This window comes from Mangifera indica, chromosome 3, assembly GCF_011075055.1.
Source record: "Mangifera indica cultivar Alphonso chromosome 3, CATAS_Mindica_2.1, whole genome shotgun sequence".
Classification (NCBI taxonomy): domain Eukaryota; kingdom Viridiplantae; phylum Streptophyta; class Magnoliopsida; order Sapindales; family Anacardiaceae; genus Mangifera; species Mangifera indica.
The window spans coordinates 4,743,608-4,766,584 of NC_058139.1; the positions used below are offsets into that span (position 1 = coordinate 4,743,608).

A 22,977-nucleotide genomic window follows, 5' to 3' on the forward strand; every position below is an offset into this window, starting at 1 on the left:
GCAAATACTAGTCTTATCTCAATTATGCACCTCATTCTTAAACATTATTGGTGTTTATTAATTTTGTCCTACTCGAATTCGACCCAAAGAGTAATGCAAGCTAAATTCATTGTTTTGACCTTTGATTTTTCCCTCAATACTAGTTTTATCTCAATCATGCATCTTTTGTTAATTTGTATTTAGGATTTGATTCGAATCAAGATTATTTGAACAAAAAAATAAATTCAATTTGAATAAATCTAAAACAAATACAACTTAAATAAATTTAAATTTTTTAAGCTCAAAGTTTAGAGATATTTAATTTATCAAACTCATAAAATTAAAAAATTTCAATATAAATACATTAAAATAATGTTATTTTAATTTATATGTATTAAAATAATATCGTTTTAGTATCAAATTTAACTTTTAAATAAGATTGACAAACTCAAATCAGATCCACTTAAATTAAGTTGAATTTGAACTTAAATAAATTTGGATATATTTGTGCATCTTGTTCTTGAAAAAGTTACATAAAAGCTAGCTACACAAGACCATGTCAGCGCTTTCAAATATCACTTCATCTTCTTTGATCCTATTGAAACAATTTTTAATTATTAGATTATAAACAATTCTAATTCAATTGTGTTTTGGGATAAATACTCTAGAGGTTAATTATTAATGCTAAAATGTCCAATATATCTATGACGCATTGTTTCGTAGGTATGACCTAACCAGGGATAAAATAGAAACTTTAAAAATTATCAAAAAGATAATTAGATATATAAAAAGTTTATTAAATCTAATAATCTAATAATTAAAGAAAAAACATACTACTGACTTTTAAATTATACCTTAAATAATCTAAAAATATGATTATTTACATAAACTATTTTAAATATATTATAATTAATTATTTAATCTAATAATTATATAATTTGGATTAAATAAACAAATATTTAATAAACTTGTATATCATCCATCTATTTTCATTTAACCACTTTTCCTATACAAATTTACAATCTTAAATGGGATTCACATTTCACAGTCTGTGACCGAGCTCACGTCACGTGCCACGCCGTTTCCCTCTATAAAATAACAAATTATTATACACGCCACTAAGAATTGACATATTGAAGTCAGCTTTGGCTGAATCTGAAGATCATTCTACCTGCCCCACCTGCTTCCATTATTGTAAAAGCAACCTTCCGCATAACCCGGTCTCAAGAAGTAAAACCCACTTGAATGCTTGGCGGGTCCCCGACAATGGACTGTCATCCAACCGTCAATTCACCATTTGTTGGCTTAAACGATCATTCAATAAATAAAACAGAGGTCCAATAAAAAGACAATATGTATGGCCCAGAATAGCTGAGCTGAGACTTTTTTCGTTGCAAAATATAGTCCTCAGCCACAAGCGAGGAAGATAATTCAGAGATTGAAGATTTCAACAAGATGATTAAGGAAGGTTGCAGCCTCGACGGGAACTTGGATGAAGCAAAGTTCGGCGAGCCGTTGCCATTTATTGGCATCTATGTAGCAGCAGCTTCTTTGGCATGCGCAGTTGCTATGGCTGTAGATGCTATCCAGGGCTTTTACTATCGAAAATTTTGGTTTCCCTGCAAATATTTCACTCTTAATGCTACTTCCCTCACAATAATAGCTGTCGCAGTCAAATTTTCAGTGGATCTAAATACCGCTATGCCTCGCAAAGACGACCAGCTTGCCAAGCTCAGTAGCGCGGCTCTATTATGTATAACAATGGGTAATACTATGCCTTCCCTTGGCACCATGGAGAACAAAGAACTGCTCATGAACATTATGGCTCTGGGAATACTTGTTATCACCGTGGTTGTTAATATCTGCATCCAACTGGGTACTGGCGTAATCTTTATTTTCTGGAAAGAACATGCCTTTATTTTGTTTCTCATGCTTGTAATGCTTGCTCTCCTAAGTTTTTCGGCTCTAACTGTGCCGGTGACTAAGCGATATCTAGAGATTAAGTACAATAAAAAGTACCAGTTAGCTCTCAAAGAAGGTTCAAATGAAGCAAATATTCCATTGTTTCAGAAATTGAAAGAAGATCTAATGAAAATTTGGATAATGGCTCATACCAGCAGCCCGCAGTTCGTGATTGGGCGATCAGTTACGTGCGCTGCCTCAGGTGCGTTGTGCCTGCTGGGTGCCATGACTTTAGCACAAGCCATACTTCGATCTTACTTGATGCCCTGGTCATTCCGATTCTGTAATGGGAAGTCCGACTATAAGTGGTCAACCATTGTTGTTCTCGTTACACAGACCTTTACTGTTGGAGTAGGAACTATTGCCCCTGCATGTAGATGGTTCACTGCCATAAACTACAGATGCCCAACTAGAGGGAAGAAGATCATCTGCACTAGGCAGGTCTTCAAAGTAGAGAAGTATTGGATCCAGAAACTGATTGAGCTGAAGGAATGCCCATTAGTTTTTCGAATCCAAAATCGGCATTGCAGGAAGCTTGTCCACTTTGCCAAAAATCAATTTCTTAACATGTGCATAGGCATGCAAACAGGGATTGTGCTCGGAAGCAAAGCTGTTCAACTAATTGCCGTTTACCTTGTAGGCCATATTCTGTTGATCTGTGATCACTGCAGAGAGTTGAAGAAGAAATTCAAACCCAAAAACAGCTTTTCAATCGACTCAATATCGGAATCACAATCCAGCTCAAAGCCGGATCTCAGCCGTTTTGTTTTGCATCTTGAAGGTGAGGATGAACTAGTTAAGCTCATAATGAAGGACAATTGTGATGCTACTAATCACTGGATGCGGATGGGCAAAAAGAAGCAGCCAAAACATCTAATTAAATTGTTGAAACAATCAACGGGCTCAAAAGGATTCAAGGGAGTGCAAGACTTTGACAGTTACCTAGTTCCTCATCTAGACATTGAGGAACCTCCAAATTGTTGGGCTCTTGCCGTAGTGACTCTTGCCAGCATTGCAGTCACACTTCCAAACATCGATAGCCGTTTAGTCAAGCAGTTGCTCTGGGGAGTGCATGAAGGCCTCGGGTATGTGAAAACCATTGAAGAAAGCCTAGATGAAAAAGGAGATTTGATTAACATCAGGAAGGCAGCTGAAGTTGTATGGCTAGAAGTTGATCTCTATCACAAGTGGCTATGTGTCGATCTCACTAAACTGTCCCTGCAAGCAAACAGCCCCAGGGATGTACTCGAAGCACTAACTGATGCTGCAAAGAACAGGTTTGTGGAACACAAGAAGACATACATGACTCAATGTTTCTTTAAGGAAAGCCCTTCAAAGTGGCCCCGCGAGTTGTTGGCATCAAATTCTATGTATAGAATAACCCAAACACTCCTACTAAATTACCAAAGTACAACCAACCAGACAAGTGAAAAATTGCTTGAAGTACTTACTGTCATGATCTCTGATATCATGGGTGCTTGTATCACCAACATACCACGTGCAATATCCACCAAGTGTTTGAGCAGCACTATTGAGGAAAGGAAAAAAAGTGTGCGGCAAACGGTTTTCATTCTTGGTAAAAGTAGAGAGATTCTCAATCTTCTAGACCAATGGAGGCTCCCAAATTTACACCCTGATCAAATGGCATACATTGATGAATGGCGTTCGTTAAGAAAGCTGGAGGACAATTTACTCTCCTTCCAATCTTTGCCAGAGACTGACACAGTTTCTTCCACTTCAAGTGAGTTGCGCCTAACCATTGAGCAAGAGACACAAGCTTGGAGTTGAAAAACACACGTAGCTTGCATTTGGTTTCTAGTCAGTAGTCATTGCAGGCTCGCTGTAAGGAATGTAGAATTCAGTTGCATGTATCATGTTCCGAGTACCATAATGCATAATCCATATACTTATGTAAAAGAGGGACTCACATCCTCTTGATTTGTGAAACTAGAAATACCTATATCATATGTGTTACTTGTACCTGGTAATGCATTAATGGCATAAGATGATCTCAACTATTGTGATAATTCTAGAGGCTGATTGTGTAACCCTAAGCAACAGTCGACAAGATGAAATTTCCATTACCGGGCGATGACACAACAGTGTCATAATTGATGATGCAGGAATTGGACAGGCATAGGATGTATACACCGCTAATTATAGAAAAAGCACCCTATCAAAGCTATGTAATAGGACGCAAATACATGGAACAGACCAGGGTACTTTGATGTCAGGCACTTGGAAGTTTCTTGATATTTAGCAGAACAAAATGACATTGACAAGAAACAACAAACATAAAATACTCATTAAACCATCTTGAATTCCATGATATCTCGATTGTTTAATTTATTCCCTTGTAAGATCCGTGCAGATCCAGGGAAATTTCTTACCTAATTGAAATGGTTGCCAATCTTCCAATAAGAAGATAACACAGACTACACCTTGATTGACAGTGTCAAGAGGTGTGCATTTCACACAAAGGTTGACATTGGACTAGAGAGTGATGAATTATTCATGCAAACGTTTACAGTTGTGCCTGCTTATCTCCAATGGTTAAAAGCAGTAAAAAGGATTGTGCAAAATCACATGCATGAAAGCACTCGAAATAAAGTAAGGTTTGCCTTGGGTATTTTTTATGACCTAGTATCAGTTACTGTTCTCTTTGCTATCAAATAGCGTTAATTCCAATGAGACTACATAGGCTAATTCAACACATAAAGAGACAAAAAAAAAAAAAATTGCACGCTGAATTATAATGACTTTGAAGACAAAAAGAGCATGAATAGCTCTTTCAGTGAAGTAGATTATTAATTAAAAAATGTTATCTGTAGCCTATCTTATTCTTTAAGAAGCCCCAAAGATAAGTCTATAGAGGTTTTTAGACTTCTGGCCCCTCTACCTTCATGTAAGTGTAAAGACTTCTGACGCTTGACCTCAACAGATTTAACCAACTGAACTAGCTAGAACCCACACAAATGATGAGGAAATCTAATAACATCCAGAAACTTCTAATAAGCATGCATACTGGTGACAGTAAAATTCCATTAGAGAAAAACACCATGAACGATCACGGAAGCGAATTTGACAAGGCAAAACTGAAATGCGACATTAAAAAAGAAACCGCAAATGTATGAACTACCTGGTTAAATGTCATGTAGTGTGCAAATTGATATCTCAACAATGTATAGTTACAAGTATAAGATAACCTAGTGTCAAATCCAGAAAGGAGAATTCAATCCTGCTTTGTTATCTACATAGATCCAACTTAGACATAACATATTCATCTCAACCATAAGAATGAAAATTTAGGAGACATATGGACAAAATTAGCTCCTTGTATGCTGCAAACAGATGCAAGCCAAACGATAAATAATTAAGAAAGGAATACAGCTAGCAGAAGATAATTATGATTGAAAAACCTATGTCTCAAAACCTCACAGTTTTTACAGTATCCAGCCTCACAGAGCATACTCTAATCTGCTCCACAGCTGATAATTCGTCCAATTCCAGAACTACATAGTAGTGCCCAAACAGACGGGCAGAAACATCCTTTTATTATGAAATTTCATAAATAAGATATACCAATAGTATTAAATAAAGAAAGATCGTACTGAAGTACAAAATACAAACAACCTCCAGAACTTGTAATGAACAAAAATTATGGCTGTCAATAGCCCTTATTTGGCAATTAAGATGAAAGTTATAACTTTCCAAGTTATGAAATTCCAACTTTTACACTGTGAAGTTCAAGACACATCCTCTTTTCTGCTCCAATACACACAACTGAGCATGTGCATATACAAGGTGCAAATGACATATCTGACAATTAGTAATCCACAAATAAGTAAGTTCTATACTTAAAGATTTTAAACAGTATATGGGTACTCCATTATTCAGTTTTTTATTCTTAAATTTGCTAACTTTCCATGGTCACACTGCCCAAAGAAAGCCCATATCAAATATCAGAGTGCAGATTTTTAAAATAGCATTATACCACCCAAAAAGGATTTTCTTTAGGGGGGTGAATTGATCACTGCTTTGCCACAGGTAGAAGGACACGGTGCACAAATAATCCTATGCACCTGCTCCCTATTTAGAAAGACAGGTTTATGTATGACAAGTCTAAGATTGCAGTCTAAATCAAGAAAAGGCATTGCCAAAGGCCAACAAAATGGAATATATCAACAGATGCTGTGTAAGGAGGTAACATAATGTGGCTGCTTGAGAAATCCCTTCACAGAAATTCTCAAAACCAGACCAAATGACAAATATTGCCAGATGTTGTATTAAGAAGGTATGCATAAATTTAATGATTGGGAACTACCCTGAATAACATACATACAAATGGTAATACTCTAATAATAGCTCAAAGCTTAAACCGCCAAACTACTTTCTCAGCATTATGACAAATTACACATGCTAACGGCTTGTTGAAGAAAAATAAGGAAGTCTCAAGTGCTCACTCACTCAAAGCTCCAAATTCTAGACATTCGAATCAGTATTATCCATATCATAAACTTCCCCGTTCAATTTTATTCTAATCCCATCTACTCTCGAAAGAGTTCAAATGCAACTCATGTCTTTTAAATGATATGACAAATTCGATTCATCACACCATAGAATCGGACCTTCAAATTGATGCAGAACGACAAAATAACACCACCACCATTATAAATTTGCTTGTGAATAAATGCAAAATTAAACTTCTTTAACACGAGTTCTTGAGAATACGCGACTAATTAAGTTGGATAAAATCACATGGATTCCGAACAACAAATCAACCAAACTCACATCCGCAAACTAATTCTTCAATTTTCTATTAATAATTCAATATGTCAAACATAGTTAAACCCAGTACAATATCCCTCTTAAAATAAATAATTGCAGAGAACATGGAATAAACGTAATTCAACAGACATACTAATCGTCTTGGTCAGTCTTTTTGGGCTTGCGATACGTTTCTTCGTAATGTTTGAACATCAAAGCGCCAGTGCCGGCTAGCTTATTGATATTAGGTACGTTGTAGTTCTGAGCCAAGTAGATGCCGAAGACTGTGCCCACCATGAAGTTGAAGCAGCTCCTGACTAAAGCCATAGTTAGCAAGTTAATCGCTGAATGAATTTCAGCTCAAGAGAGACGGAATTTATCAGGTTTTAGGTCAGAATAAAGTTTACTGTTCGTGTTGCCCACGCTACTTTTTTCCTTTTTTTTTTTATTCTTCACCTGGCAGACACGACCTTAGGCTCCAAGGAAATTATTCACCAATCGTGATTGAAGTTGTCACTTTATTAGGATTTATCACGATTTTATTTTTAAATTGTGAATTATAATTTCCATATATTTATTACAAATCTTAGAGATATTAAAAAGTCGAACAAGAACGCCGACTTTTACACGAGCCCAAATAGATATGGCAGGGCTTGTTTCAGGTCGAATCTAGTATGGCTTGTCAAATCTATGGGCCATGTTGCATTTAAGTTCACGGGTCAGCTGCAAACACAATAAAGCCCGTAACACAATTTTAGATCTTTGGGGCCGTGTTTTCACGTCAAAGTTTTTAAACTTTTAATTTTGTTTAATTATTATAATTATTTGTTATTTTTTGTTATAACAAACCCATATTAAATGATTCACCACCACAAGAGTAGATTAGTGGCCAAGGGAGGAAAATACGGCCACATCAAGCTCCTCTGATTGCAGCCAAGAGTGGAAGGAAGAGCGAGGGGGAAGAGGGGAAGAGGGAAAAAGAGAGGAAAATAAAATAGTGGTGGGGGATGAAGAAAAAAGATATCAACGTTAAAGCATACAAAAGATCGAAAAAGACTATTTTACCCTTATATACTTCTAAAATTATTGGAGGCAATTTGATTAAAAATCTGAAAGTTGTCCGAACACTGTAACTTTCAGTAAGTGTAGAGGGGTGTTTGACTAGTAAGTGATAGTTTGTGGAAAGGAGTGGAGCACAACTTGTTTTGATTTTAAGATGAAGGGGCTGTAAATGGAACTAACGCAAAATAGGGCCCGTCGAGTCAAGGAAACGGCTTCTCCACGACAAAAGTAGGTCAGAAAAAGTGGTGAATAATTATGTATATATTATACTTAGGAGTTTAAAAGGAAAAGTTAGCTTTAAGCTTATGTCCAGTAGTAGATATCTGAGTATCTGGGGAAGGTCCAACATCACCATGGATTTAACTCTACAAAGTGCCTAGCACGTGGATCATAAGACTGTTAGATGCTATTTTAATGTGTTTCTCCATAATTATATGATTTTGAACTGGGATTAGAAAGGCTCGTGTGAGTTTATATATAGGCTGCTTGTTCTGGGACAAGACAAGTTCATGTGCAAGTTTTCCATATTTATACAGTCTCATCTGGTTATAATGGGAGATATTGGTGGCTTGGTCCATTCTTTGGAACTGGCAAACGAAGAACTAACTGTTGAAGTGTCCAGAGTTGATAATTATCTGGTTAGTAAGCAAATTATATACGCTGTAATTTTATATGGTTTGAATTAAGCAGAAACTATTCACCACTGCTGAATTATGTATTATAAAGAGAGCACTGTGCAGGCAATTCTGTACACTATTCTGTTGATTGTTCCTTCATTTTCGATGACAATAAAGCATCTGAAAGGTTTTCTTTTAGAAGATCGAAGCTCATGTCTTGACTATATTAATATATCAGAAAGTGTTTTTTTTTTTTCCCAAAATATCGAGAAAAGAGAAAAAGAAAAAGAAATATGCGAAGAAAAAAAGTAAAATAAATATAAAGTAGTAAAAGTAAAAATTAATTTTCCTTGGATAGAAGACAAATCCATCTTGATTTTACACATATTTTATTTCTCTTTTCTACTAAGTTTTGTTACATATTTGAAGATGTTTCCCTATGGATTTTGCATGTGTCTTTTCTGTTTTTTCGTAGGGTAAAGCCAACAAGACAAATTAAAGTTTTGGGTTTAAAGGAAACAGAGAATTAAGGGAGGAAGGGAAATGTGGTCATTTGGAATGTGAAGAAGAAAAAAAAAAAGTAGGGTTAATGGATTATTATTAAAAGTGAAAAGAGGGCAGCCAGGAAGATCGTTAGGGATAAATTGGGAGCGGAAAGAGAGGAAAATTAGAGGAAAAAGGGAAGAAAAGAGAGAGAAAAACAGAAGTGTGCAGCACAGTGGCGCTACAGTAAGCTAGACTTAAAGTCTTAACATTTTCTCTCATTGTTTTCTTTCATCAATTTAAATTTGTTGCAATTTTTTATTATTTGGTAATTCATCCATTTTATTCAATTATCTAGATAAAGTTAAGAATAATTTTTATTTTAATATTTGTTTACATAATATTTAATCATATAATAATACATATAAATATGTATCTATTTATGTATTAAAAATAAATATACATGATAATTACTATTTCAAATTATTTTTATTTTAGAAAGACCAAATTACACTAAACAATATTTTATACAAAAGTAAAAAAGATATCCAAAACTAAAAAAGAAAACTTAACATAAAAAATCAATAAAATTACCTTAAATGCAAAATGAAAAGAATTCTAAAACACAAAAAATTATAAATTTATATTTTTTAAAATTGGGCGTTTCAATTGTTTTGCTAATTTTTTTTTAATTATCTTATCTTATTTAATATTGTTTATGAATTCAATGTAATATTTAATAGATTTTTTAAAAATTCAGGTTTTTGTAATTTTCAAAAGCGTTTGAGTGGGTAATATTGTCATTTAGCTGTCAAAACCGTTTAAAAGTTTAAAAAGTAATGAGAGGGTTGGTGGTTGATAATTCGGATGTACAAGGACCAGATTAATTTTAAATAAGATTAACATAACATCCAATCAAAATCTGTCCGTTGTTGAGATGTCATCATTGCCGTCAGAAACGTGGCATTTTCAAGATGAGGGGCACTCAATTACTGGGCCCCGTCGAGATCTCTAGTCACTTTCATCACAGAGCTCTGCATGGGGCAGTGGGAAGAGTCACAGTCGATGAGTATTGGGGCTAAGGGTAGATATGGAATTAAACATTAAAAATCGAAATAGTATAGGGCCCACCAACGTCAACAACCAAAAATTAAAAAAAAAATAATTAGAAAAACCCAAGCAATTGCATGGTCAACAACAGAAAAAATGGCAAATTAATTTTCATTTAAATTTTGTTTAATAATAATAAATACTAAAACATACAGCCCTTTTTTTTAAATCCAATCATTCCCATGTTTGGTTCAATGCTCATCAAATCAATGACCCATTATTTGGCCTGGACCACTGTCGCACCCCAACCCCAGCCTTACTGTAAGATGTCATCTCAGGCTCACACTTGTATTCGGCTTCATTTTTCAACTCATACTACTTTATAAAAGCTTTTCACAAATCTTTTTTTTTTTTTCCCTTCGAGGAAAAGTGGTTGATTTTAGCTTTTTTTGTGTATGAGGTGAGAAATAATAATTTATTTGTATATAGTTTACTTATAAAGGGATTTTTAAATAGAAACCGACTTTTGGCACCATTTTTTTTAATCGAATAAAAAAATCTCAAAAATAGGAGCTGTGATTAATCTTTGTCGTTGTCCATTACCATCATGTTCTTGAGAATATAATACTAGTATTTGCCTAAACTCCAACATTAATATCATATATTTTTGTAAACCATATGGAAATAAAGAAATGAGGCCATGTGGGTAGATTAGTAGATGTCCAATAAGTAATCATAAAAATTTCCAATTCAATGTACCATAAGACAAGCCTTGTTAGCTCTAAGCCACCCAAATAAACAAAATTGTTGAAAAAGTAAAGGAGAATGAGGCCTTGTACATGCAAGAAATAGAAAATTTTGAGACATAACTCAAGCTAACCATGTTAACGGAGCTGGAATTATTGTTGAGAGGCTTGCAAAATGATCCAATCTTAGGTGTCTTTTTATTTTTTGTCTTCCATGCTTGCTACAAACACTTTAGAATTGTGTTATATTATATAAAGTATGGTCATATAATACTAGATCTACACATGACTAAGGCTAAATGTCAATGCCCAAACTATGTTTATATATTTCTCTAATCAATAGATAGCTAGACCCTGGAGAAGAATGATACAGAACTGCATAATATTTTTAATACAACCCAACTGCTTGCTGCATCTAATCCTTGTTTATGTACCTAACCGGCCTTGAACTAAACAAGGAACATAAATGCTTTAATATATTGTAAAAGATCCATCTCTTACCAATCTGAAGTTCATGCATTTATATGGATTAAACAATGCAGTGTCCTTTGATCATGGTGACACATACTCCCAATGCAGCAATGATATATCAAGCTGCCTATAACAAACAAATCACTCTGAACATCGTAAAAATGAAACAAGTTTCTGCCTTCAAAAGATAAGTTGAATGACAAAAAAAGGGATGTTCAAGAGTATAAATTTAGAGAGATTTAAATCTCTCTAAAGATATTTAAAGATCAAACTCTTGATTTATTTGATATAATAGTTTGTGTGATCGGTTACACACCTATTCACAAAGAAATACTGTTTGATCCAAAGATTTTGATTAATTTGACATCCCACATCAAATCGACAATAAAATTTAATTCAACTTGAGGGGACCACAAAGAATTGGAAGTCCAAAAAGAAAACATACTTAAGCTGTAAGAAATGAAGGATAACTTGCATGAAAACTCCTTTTAGTTAGAGCTAAAAAGATTTACCAAATCAACCACAATTAGCTGGAGTGCATAAAACCACTTGGCACCATATTTACAGCGTGAGAATCAGAAAGAGAAAAGCATACAATATCATAACTCCTCCAAACAATATCATAATTTTCTAGTTTATGTTGAAAACAAGGAGAAATCTTCACAAAGATGGCATTAACTAAGAAATCACTCTCTGCTTGGTAGAGGTGTGCCTCTATTTCACATAACTGATTGCTAAAACAGAATAGTAGATTCTGGAGTCAGCTAAAAGCCAAAGTAAATTGACCCATGGAAACATTTTCCTTGCTTCAGGAAATTCTTATGCCTTACAATCCCACCATCTAAAACTCCATATTCATCAAACTTTTCAGATACAAGCCCAACTTATTAAGTTCAGAAAAAGGAATGTCATCTCCAATGGTAAGAAAACACAATTTCAACAGAGAGTGCACACAGGCATCATGTTAAACAAATTCCACCAGAGTATGCAGTATCAATTAGAATTGCATATGAAATAAGCAGTAAGTATAAAAAAGTGCACAAAACATGAATCCGGTAAGTTCTATTCATTGATAGTTCACATTTGTTGTCCATTATACAATAAACTAAGACCCCCTTACCAGAAGAAATGCGTCTTCTCATACTGAAAACATCAAAATATTATAGCAGCAATATCCATGTCCCAAACAAGATCCTACTACAACTTTCCAGTTTTTTGTAAAACTAGAAGTTCGAGTCTCCTCTATAGATTAGATAGACAACCGGCAGACACTCACAAGCATAAGAATTAACAAGGATTAAACCGGAAATGAAGTACCAATAACATGTTTAAATATAGTTATTCACTTAATATAAAAGTAGAGCAAGTTGGAATATCTTTGTAGATTGTGATTTGCCAAAAGCAATCCCCCTGCTTGCCAAACATATGCTCCTCAGCACCTCCAAGCTGATACTGAGATCAGCTCCCGGCATTGCCAAAAAAGCACAAGTGATGCCTGGTGCTTCTCAACATGAAACCCCCTCACTGGAGTCCTCCTCACCACACATTCTGCCTGAGTTTCAGTGAAGTTACTGAATGTGACAGGGGAGAATCCAGCCGAGGCAATGAGTGTTTTCCACAAAGGCACTCTGTCTGGGATTTGGACCCGCCCCAATAAAGAATTTTCAATCCTCGGCTGAAGAAGGAACTTCTCAATCTTGTTCACGGTATCATAATTCACATTAGCAGCATCTATCGATTCCAATAGGTTTATGTATGACTGAAGGGCATGAAGAACGTAATCTGGAAATGATAGATCATTTCTTTCGCACCCTCTATCTGATGACACCACAATTTTTGGTGAAAGCTGCTTCACAATGTGAAGGAGAGAAGGCAATGCAGAGGGTTGATTCGAATAGGACCAAACAGGAAAATTAACGGCAACTGCCTCATTTTCATTTGATCGAAAAATGGGTGGTGTATAAGAGTTTTGCTCCAACAAATCAAAGTTAACCACATCAAGCTCAAAACTAATGCCAATTTCATTAGCAAACTGTGTCAGGTTGTCACGCATAAGTTCAAGCTCAACAGGATGGTGAGTTGAAGGAGAAGCAAAAGCAGTAATTTTCAATGAAAGAGAACTTCTATTACACCTCATTGGAAGCTCCTGCATAAATGAAGCCCACTGAGCACCAAAGCCAATATCAAAATCCACAATGTGTATTCTGTCAGCATCATCAAGAGCCTCTAGAAGAGCCTGGTTGCAAGTAAAGTTGACAAACTGAATAATAGGAGACACTTCAGAAAACACCTTGTAAGCTCCCATTTTAAAAATAACATCAAAAGGGGTAGGAGTGCGTGGGGGAGGGGCTGGGTTGTTGATAAGAAGTAGCAACTGCAGAGCCTCTTTGAAGTAGAAAGCAGCCCTTTGAAAGGGCTTACCTGCAGGAGAGAGCAGGTGATTGAGCCGCGCCAATATCCCATGCGCGTGTACGAAATTCCCAGTCCCTACCAACTCTGCAGCTTTATAGAGCTGGTCGAGCAAAGCATGTTGTTGACGAATCATTTCTTCACTCCCTGGTCCTAAAACCTTCGGCTTTGTTGTCATCATCAAAGGCTTTTGTTGAAGATGATGAGGAAGAAACTGCACATTTTGAGAAAACCCCATTTGCTGCTGCTGCTGCTGCTGTTGGTTTCTCAGAAACAACTCATGGGCTGGATCAGAGAAGGGTGGTTTGGGAACATGATGCGGGGAAAGGTTTGAACTTGCTCCTCGAGAGTTGTGGCGCTTTGGTTGTGGCTGAAGCAAGTGGGGGAGTTCCTGTTGTAGAGGAGAATAAGTTGAAGGCAACATAAAGTTAGGATTTTGAGACTGCACCTGTTGGTGTTGTTGTTGGTGGTTCATCAATATTTGTGGATTGAGAATCTGTGGCTTTTCTTCGGGGATTTCAAACTTTTGGGATTGAGAACGTTGGTCAATCACACCAGGGGGCAACGACATTGGAACCATAGGCATATTGTTGTTACCTGATGAACCAAAATTTGCATTCGACATATTATTAGAATTGTTGCTATGCAATCCAACCACTTTGTGATTAACCAACCCAGAAGAAGAAGCAGCAATCTTTCCATTTCCATTCCCGTTGTTGTTAGACGCAAACCCAGAACCAGAAAAAGCTCCTAAATTAGTGACATCAACATTACCAGATACCAAACCACCACCTATTGACTCAAAAATTGAACCTTGATCAATAATCCCCAAATTACTACCAGCATTGCCATCAAATTCAACAAACGGGTTATTACCATTCCCACCACTTTGCAACAGCTGCTTTAATCCAAAGGAAGCGTCGTCCACATCCCCAGCGATCCATCTCAAAATAGACTGTTCCTGGCTTGTTTCGGATAACATGCTCTCCCAGTCATCCAAACCAAGACCGCATCTTTCACCTCCAGAGTTAATCACCTCCAACCCACTTGGAATCTGTTGCAACTCAGCTGCCCACTCATCTTTTCTTTCATTATTTACCAAAGAAGCCACCAGTTCTTGCGGGATAGCAGTTGGGTTATCGTTGGTAGTGATGGTGGTGGTGTTGTTGAGAGAGGATGAAAGAGTGGAAGCAGAAGTGGGTGGACTTTGGCTTCTTCTCATATGAAGAACAGAAGTTGGTTCGTTGTTGTTACTACAAGAGAAAAAGCTGTTGTTGTTGCTATTCTCTTGTTGTTGTTTCTTTTTCCACTTGTCCTGAGAGCAAATCGAAGTAAAATCTTGGATTTCAAACGCCCCTTTTTCTTGTAAATGAAATGGTATGGGTAAACCTCTCATAATATAAACTATCTCCCTAAAGAAAAGTTAAAAGAAATCTGTTGTGAAGAATGAAGAAAAAACCAACATCTGAATGCAATGAGTTAGCTTGTCTAAGATTTGTTAGACCCACAAACTGGTTCCTGCATGCTAATAATGTTAATAAGTGAATCTCTCTCAACTCTACCTCAATAAGAAGAAACCCATGCCATTCCTGTAAAACAGCAGTTCTCCTTTTTCACTCTTCTTAAGACCCACCAGTTCTTTTTCTTTCTCTTCAGCTCCATGTTACCTTCAAATCCATGTCAGCTTCATTTTTGTATCTTCACCTTAAGCAACTTCTTTGTGGTTGGTATTGAACTTCAGAAATTTTGTTTCTTTTTCTTCTTCCTCCACAACTCTTATGTCGAACCAGTACTCTGCACCATTCTCTGTTCATCCATGGATGCGTACATCATAAAAAAGTTAAACAAAAAAAAAAGAGTACCCTGCTCTTCTCCATTTCTCTCTCTCAAGTCCTTATCCCAATTTTTCTCTTTTTTTCTCCTTCTCTATTTTTAATTCTACTGTATCAATTTATCTCTCTCTCCTCCTGTCACCCTCAGAGTGTTTACTGTGCTGTCTTTTCCTTATTTTTGAAGGGTAAACTGGGCACCCCACCTACTGCCACAAGTCTCTCACCAATCAATTGCAGATTAGTCCCTGTCACAGTTTGATTCAAACTTTTAGCTGGTACAGTCAAAGCTTACACGGATTTCATTTCTAATTTACTTTTTGAGTTAAATTTGAAGCACTGCTCACATCACATGAACACCATTAGCGGTTTACCTGAAAAATGCAAGCGAACGTCAAACTTAAACATCACCTAAAATCTATACTAGCCCTGCGTCTAGTTTTAGTTCTGCCGTCTACGCCTAGCCTAGATCTACGCTGGACTTTTTCAGGCTCAAACGTGGACCTAAGTGGGGTTTTTCCCAGGTCTCAATAATCAGTTTATCTGTATATTATTTAAATAATGATAAAATTTGTCATTTGATTTAATGTTTCACACTTTTTTTATATTAAAGTTTTTTCATTAAAAATAATTATGGAATAATTTATGTCCTTTACTCCACCGTTTGGTCGGAAGTCTAGTTAGTAGATATATATATATATATATATATATATATATATATATATATATAAAAGCACATATTATTTATATTTTTATATTATTATTATATTAAATATGTTTAAAAAATTTTAAATATATTAATATATATTTTATATTTTTTTATGTAAAATACAAAATTATCTTTTTTATTTTTAATTATCTACAAAAATATCATTATCATTTAAAAAAAAACTAATAACATTTCTTTTTTAATTCTCAATCTTAATTTTGAGTTTTCCTCTTCTATGATCTATACAAAGATTCACTTTAAATTTGAAATTCAAATAGATTAATTTGTTTATTTTTTTTAATTGACTAATATATTATTTATTATATAAAAATTTTTAATTATATATAATGTTATATTAGGTTTAATAGTTAATTAAATATTTTACATTTGAATTATTATATTGATTTTTTAGATATTCACAAAAATTACTAAAATTATTATGATATTATTATATTTTTAAAAATATATTATTGACGACATATCATATTAAATCTGTATATACATATTCTGTATTTTTTCTATATGCAAATTTTAGTAATATTTTTTTTATTATCCATCAAATTATATTCGTATAATTTATATATTTTTTTCATATTTATATTTATTAACTAAGGTTGGAACATCATTTAGAAACAGTTTTTTTATTTTTTAATATTAATTTCATTCACTTTATTTAAGAAATATTTATATTAAAAAATTATAATTTTATAGGGAGGTGTTTGTTTTTTGATATTTTTAAAGAAAATTTTTTATAATTATAAAGATATTTTAATTTTTGAAGGACAAAGTGAATGAGTTGATGTCAAACAGTACCAAAGAAAGGAGAAACCCCACCTAAACTTAGTTACATGTGGGGCTGCATTATTATTATTATTATTTAGATTAATTTTACTTATATATGATCTCTCTCTTGGGATTTTAAGGTTGGACAGAAAACCATGGTGTTTTTTGCAATAATTATCTGCTATATATTTATTCAATACATTATGGTTTTCATAGATTTTATTATAAATTTTTAAATAATTTAAATATCTATAAGCAATGACAAACCCAAAGTGGGTAAGGAAGATCAACTGACCATTTTTTAGTGAAAAATTATTAATATAAAAATATATAAAAAATTATTATAATTTCTTTTTTACTTATTAGATTTGATTATTTATCTGATGCAATGTGAATTGTTGGTAGCTGAAGAACGGGAGAAGCAAAGAAGTGGCACCAAGGTTTTTTAAGAAGCAGGGGCGAATAATAGAATGTGTAAACATTACGACATCGTTACTTACATGTGCATGTGTTATGGTGTCTTTCAAATTACATAGAATGTATATTTAGTTGTATGCGATACAACGTCGTTTGTGAAATATTAAAACGTTGCGCTTATTGTTGTGTAAATATGCTTGTGAGCAGGAAAACAGTTATGTGGTTAATTTATGCTTTTTGTTCCTCTGAATCTTGATTCTTTTTTCTCTCCTTCTCTGCGTGTGTTTTTGTATTTTTTCCTCAACTCTTTCTAAGTTTTTTTGCTGCACTTTAACTGTTGGCATCAGTGGTATTAGAGCAATTTTGGGCCATGGTTGAAACACGAAATCAGGAGCTTTGTAGGGAGATTGTATAGATGATAACACAAGTCATAGCTAAGGCAGAAGATAAGCAACAAAATCGTCTCCAGGAGACTCAAGAAAGGATGCAATAGTCCATGGACGATCTGAAGAAACTCATAAGTTGTATTAGTCTTCAATAGGCTAAAGTTGTGTCATAAGTTGCTACAAGAAGGGAAGAAGAGGGTTCACGTTCTGTGCCGAAGCCAAGAAACCAGTGGAACCGCCAAACAGGACTTGAATTTCCTTGATTTTATGGTGAAGAATTTGATAACTGGATGTTGAAGGTTGAATGTTATTTTGAGATGGATGACATAGCCGACATTGATCGTATTAAGATTTTCGCTTTGCACTTGGAGGGAAGAGCAATCCAATGGCACCAAAGTTTCATCAAATCCAAACTATGAGGGACAGTAACATGGGATGAATATGCCATGGCTATGAAGGGTAGGTTTGGAAGTTATGGCTATGATGACCCCTTAGCAGACCTGAGAAATTTGAAACAAACAGGGTCTCTCTAGCATTACATGGACTCTTTCAAAGAGTTGTACCTGAGGGCAGGCATCAAGGAGGATCAAACTCTAAGCTTCTTTCTGTCTGGATTGGTAGATTTATTACAGATGCCCGTGAGGATGTTTCAACCAAAGACATTGACAGAAACTTATGCTTTGACCAAGCTAAAAAAGATCACGGTAATAATTATCAAAGAGCAACCAAAACCTATAACAAGAACACCATAAGTTCCACGACAACCGAGACTTGCTAACCCACTCCCTACGAATGGTAATCTTCTTACAAAACCTTATATGTCTGCTGGTTTACTACTCACCCCTAGTGTACCTAAGATATAATAAGTATTACCCTTCAAGGCTGCCACCAGTAAAACTTTTGATGAGAAAAGGGCCAAGGGCCTTTGTTTTTGGTGTGATGAAAGGTACACACCTGGGCACAAATGCAAGAGGAAGCAGACCTATGTTATTTAGTTGCATGTGGAGACTGATGACAATGATAATGTGCAAGATAGTACTAAAGATGAGAAGTCGACAATAGTAGGGAATGAATATAGATTAATGCAATTATCGCTTCAAGCTTTGCATAGGTCATTGGGAGTGGTATGGCCTACAATAACTGCGACACATCATCAGTTATATGAGTTACAAGTGGCCAAGGATGTACAAGAAGAGAAGTGGCCACAAATGGAAGAAATGTTGCAGAAGTTTGCTGCTGTGTTTGAGACTTCTAAAGGGTTACCTCCATCTCAATTTCAGGACCATAAAATGGTGTTAAAGGATGGAGCACAACTTGTGAACTGGAGGCCATATAGATAGGAGGTTGCATAAGGATATCATTGAAAAGATGGTTAAAAAGATGTTGGAAGAAGGTGTTATTAGGAATAGCTCCAGCCCGTATGCAAGCCCAGTGGTACTTGTCAAGAAGAATGACTATTCATTGTGAATATGCATTGATTATCAAGCATTAAATCGAATAATGGTGAAGGATAAGTACCCTATTCCCTTAATAAAAGAGCTATTTGATAAATTGAGTGGGGTTATAATCTTTTCTAAAATTGATTTACGATCGGGATATTGGTAAATTCACATGCACCTTTCCTCCATCGATAAGACAACTTTCAAGATGCATGAAAGGCACTTTGAATTCCTAGTCATGCATTTCGATCTTACCAATGCACTATCCACCTTTTAGAATATCATGAATTCAATATTTAGGTTGCACCTTCGAAAGTTTGTATTAGTATTCTTTGATGATATCTTTGTGTATAACAACGATCAAGAAACTCATTTGTGCTATCTGGAATCAGTTTTAAAGCTTCTGTTGATTCATCAGCTTTATGCCAAGCAAACTAAATGTGTTTTTGGAGCTTCCAAAGTGGAGTATCTTGGCTACATTATCAGGTGTTACCACTGATCCTCAGAAAATTAAAGCTATCCAAAACTGGCCTACACCTAAGACACTGAAACAGTTATATAGATTCTTAGGGTTGTCAGGTTACTATCGTAGATTCATCAAACATTATGGACAAATAGCAAAACCATTAACTAACTTGTTAAAGAAAGAAGTTTTTGGTTAGTCTACGGAGGCGCATGAAGCATTTGATACATTGAAAGAATGACTATGTTTAACTCCAGTCCTTGCTCTTCTTGATTCTAGTGTGTCATTTACTCTTGACACTGATGCTTCTAGTAGGGGAATTGGGGTCGTGCTAATGCAAAAGGGCCACCCCATAGCTTATATAAGCAGAATGCTCTCCCCCAAAAACCAATTCCTATCTATGTATGAGCGAGAAATGCTAGCCATTTTATTTACCTTATAGAAGTGGGACCACTATCTTAGAAACAACCCTTTGTGATCAAGACTGACTACCAAAGCTTAAAATACCTCCTAGATCAGAAGGCTACAACACCTGCTCAATAATCTTGGGTTGTCAAGCTGATGCAGTATGATTATACCATCAGTTATACAAAGGGTTAAGAAAATACAGCTGCTGACGCTTTGTCAAGAGTAGAGACTCTAGAGTTCTTTGATATTAAGGTTGTTATAATACCTGATACCTTAATGCAACAAGCACAAAAAGGTTGACATTAGGACAACCACTTACAGACAATTATTTCTCCAAGCAGTAGCAGCCAAATGTCTACCCTCAGTATGAATGGATTAACAACCAATTACGTCAGAAAGGAAAGTTAGTTATGGCCAAAGATGTTGAATTACAACAACAACTATTACAGCTTTATCATGACTTAGCTGTTAGAGGCCATGTTGGGGTGACTGCCACTATGAAGAAATTCACAGGTGTGGTATATTAGAAGGGCATGTGGTAAGCAGTTCGAAAATATATTAGAGATTATACTGTGTGTTAGAGATACAAAGTTAAGAATGTAACATCTCTTGGCTTGTTGCAGCCACTGCTTATTCCCTCTATAGTGTTTACAGAAATCACCATGGATTTCATTGAAGGGCTTCCAAAATCGCATGACAAATTTGTCATTTTGGTGATAGTGGACTGGCTCACCAAATATGCCCATTTCATGGCATTATCTCATCCATTCTCTGTTCATGTGGTAGCCCAGTTATTTATGGAAAATGTCTATAAGCTTTATGACAACCCCAATAGCATTGTCACTAACCGAGGGCCAACATTCCTTAGCAAGTTTTAGCATGAGTTCTTCAAGTTGTAGGAGGTGGAATTGAAATATTCTACAGCTTACCATCCATAAACAGATGGCCAATCTGAAGTGGTTAATAGGTGCTTGGAAGGATACCTTAGATGCATGGTTAGTGAGCTGTCCTACACATAGTTGCAGTGGCTACTGTTAGTTGAGTTTTGGTACAACACTTCTCACCATTCTAGCATTCGGATGACTCCCTTTGAAGTCTTTTATGGTTATCCTCCTCCTATTCATATACCCTACTTTCCACATGATACAGTTGCTACTGAGGTTGATAGATGTTAAAGGTTCAGGAATCCACAATTCAGATTCTGAAACGAAATCTCCTTAAGGCTTAGTATAGGACGAAACAATTGGCAAATAGAAGAAGATCGAATCATCGGTTTCAGATAGGTGATCTTATGTGTGTCAAATTACAACCTCACAAGCAGCTCACCATGCATACGGGAAACCAAAAGTTTCAAGCAAAATACTTTAGCCCTTTTCCAGTTGTTGATATTATGGAAAAGACTGCTTATAAGCTTCAGTTACTACCTGATGCAATGATACATGATGTTTTCCATGTCTCCTTGTTACGGCTTGCTTATGCACAGTTATCAGCTTCTCATACATTACCTTCTAATATCTAGCTTCAGCGAATACCTTACGCTGTGCTTTATCACAAATTAGTACGTCGTGGTGGAGTTTCAGTCGTGAAACTTCTTATCCACTGGCAGTATGAGCCTTCAAGTGTTGTTACCTAGGAGTTCATTGATACCTTTCGTCACCAGTTTCCATCGTTCTCCCTTAAGGACAAGGAAGTTGAGGAGAGGGTAGTTGATGCAACGTGAACTGTTGGTAGTTGAAGAATAGGAGAAGCAGAGAAGTGGCACCAAGGTTTTTTAAGAAGTAAGGGCAGACAACAGAATATGTAAACGTTACAACGTTGTTATTTACATGACCATGTGTTACGGTGTCATTCAAATTACATAGAATGTATACTTGGTTGTATGCGATACAACGTCATTTGTGAAATATTAAAACAATGTGCTTGTTGTTGTATAAATATGCTTGTGAGCGAGAACATAGTTATGCAGTTAATTCATGCTTTTTGTTCCTCTGAATCTTGATTCTTCTTTCTCTCATTCTCTATGTGTGTTCTTGTATTTTTTCTTCAACTCTTTCTAAGTTTTTTTGCTGCACTATAACTATTGACATCATTATCGTAATTAATTTTTTATATTTTACTTTTATCAACTTTGATATTTTAAATTTTATCTCTAAATCTGTCATTACCTATATGGAATAAAATATTACAATCAAATGGTAAAAAAAAAAACAAAAGAAAAAGAAAAGAGTTCTTGAGATTAAAAAAAAAAAAACAGAAGAAGTATTTAATTTATTAATCAAATGGGTCGAGCCCCAACAAGCCCAAATACAATAATGTAGATCAGATACAATGTTCGGCCCAAGTCCAAATGATAACTCAACTGCATAATTTGACACTTGATCGGCTACAACAACATGATGGAAGTTGGTTGGACACGTGGCAAAAGGTTGCATACCTTCAACAACTTGAACAATATTTCCCACTGGTAGGGCGGTGTATATTAAACGAAATTAAGTAATTTTATAAAACAAAAATAAACGAATATTAATTAAAATAGTTATATATATATATATATATATATATATATATATATATATATATATATATATATATATATAACTATTTTTTTAATTATACATATATAGTTAAAATATAAAATATCTAATATATTTTAGGTTTATATTTATATATATATAACTATTTTTTTAATTATAGATATAATTTAAAATATAAAATATCTAATATATTTTAGGTTTTATACTCATTTAGCTAAAAGTTATTCAGTCAAACATAAACTCACTCAATTAAGACATCAAACTCATTTACTCATCCAATTAAGATTAAAATATGAGATGAAATAAAGTGAAAATATAAATTTTTTTTACAACTTTAACGGTGGAAAGGTTGGCTAATCGGTCAAGCACTTAGTTAACCAATTTATTTTTAAAAAATTGATTGGTTGGATGCTTAGCTTATTGGCCAACCCATCCAACAATCTCAAATCTCGTAATCTCCTTC

The 22,977-nt window shown here is 34.9% G+C and overlaps 3 protein-coding genes across 3 annotated transcripts; 1 reads left to right on the forward strand and 2 right to left on the reverse strand.

Moving 5' to 3' along the window:
• Positions 1–996: 996 nt before the first annotated feature.
• On the forward strand, positions 997–3,968 carry LOC123211535. Its single transcript, XM_044630324.1, has one exon. The coding sequence runs from the start codon at positions 1,435–1,437 to the stop codon at positions 3,727–3,729; it is 2,295 nt and encodes a 764-aa protein (XP_044486259.1). The 5' UTR covers positions 997–1,434; the 3' UTR covers positions 3,730–3,968.
• A 2,765-nt stretch (positions 3,969–6,733) lies between these two features.
• On the reverse strand, positions 6,734–7,221 carry LOC123211536. The gene has a single exon (XM_044630326.1). It carries the CDS (start codon positions 7,033–7,035, stop codon positions 6,862–6,864), a length of 174 nt encoding a protein of 57 aa, XP_044486261.1. The 5' UTR covers positions 7,036–7,221; the 3' UTR covers positions 6,734–6,861.
• Positions 7,222–12,184: 4,963 nt separating this feature from the next.
• Positions 12,185–15,453, reverse strand: LOC123212257 (scarecrow-like protein 6). The gene has a single exon (XM_044631346.1). It carries the CDS (start codon positions 14,940–14,942, stop codon positions 12,570–12,572), a length of 2,373 nt encoding a protein of 790 aa, XP_044487281.1. The 5' UTR covers positions 14,943–15,453; the 3' UTR covers positions 12,185–12,569.
• Positions 15,454–22,977: the final 7,524 nt, after the last annotated feature.

What these genes read in the sequence shown, in the direction of transcription:
- LOC123211536 (XM_044630326.1), bottom strand. Translation starts at nt 7,035, where the DNA reads ATGGCTTTAGTCAGGAGCTGCTTCAACTTCATGGTGGGCACAGTCTTC.
- LOC123211535 (XM_044630324.1), top strand. Translation starts at nt 1,435, where the DNA reads ATGATTAAGGAAGGTTGCAGCCTCGACGGGAACTTGGATGAAGCAAAG.
- LOC123212257 (XM_044631346.1), bottom strand. Translation starts at nt 14,942, where the DNA reads ATGAGAGGTTTACCCATACCATTTCATTTACAAGAAAAAGGGGCGTTT.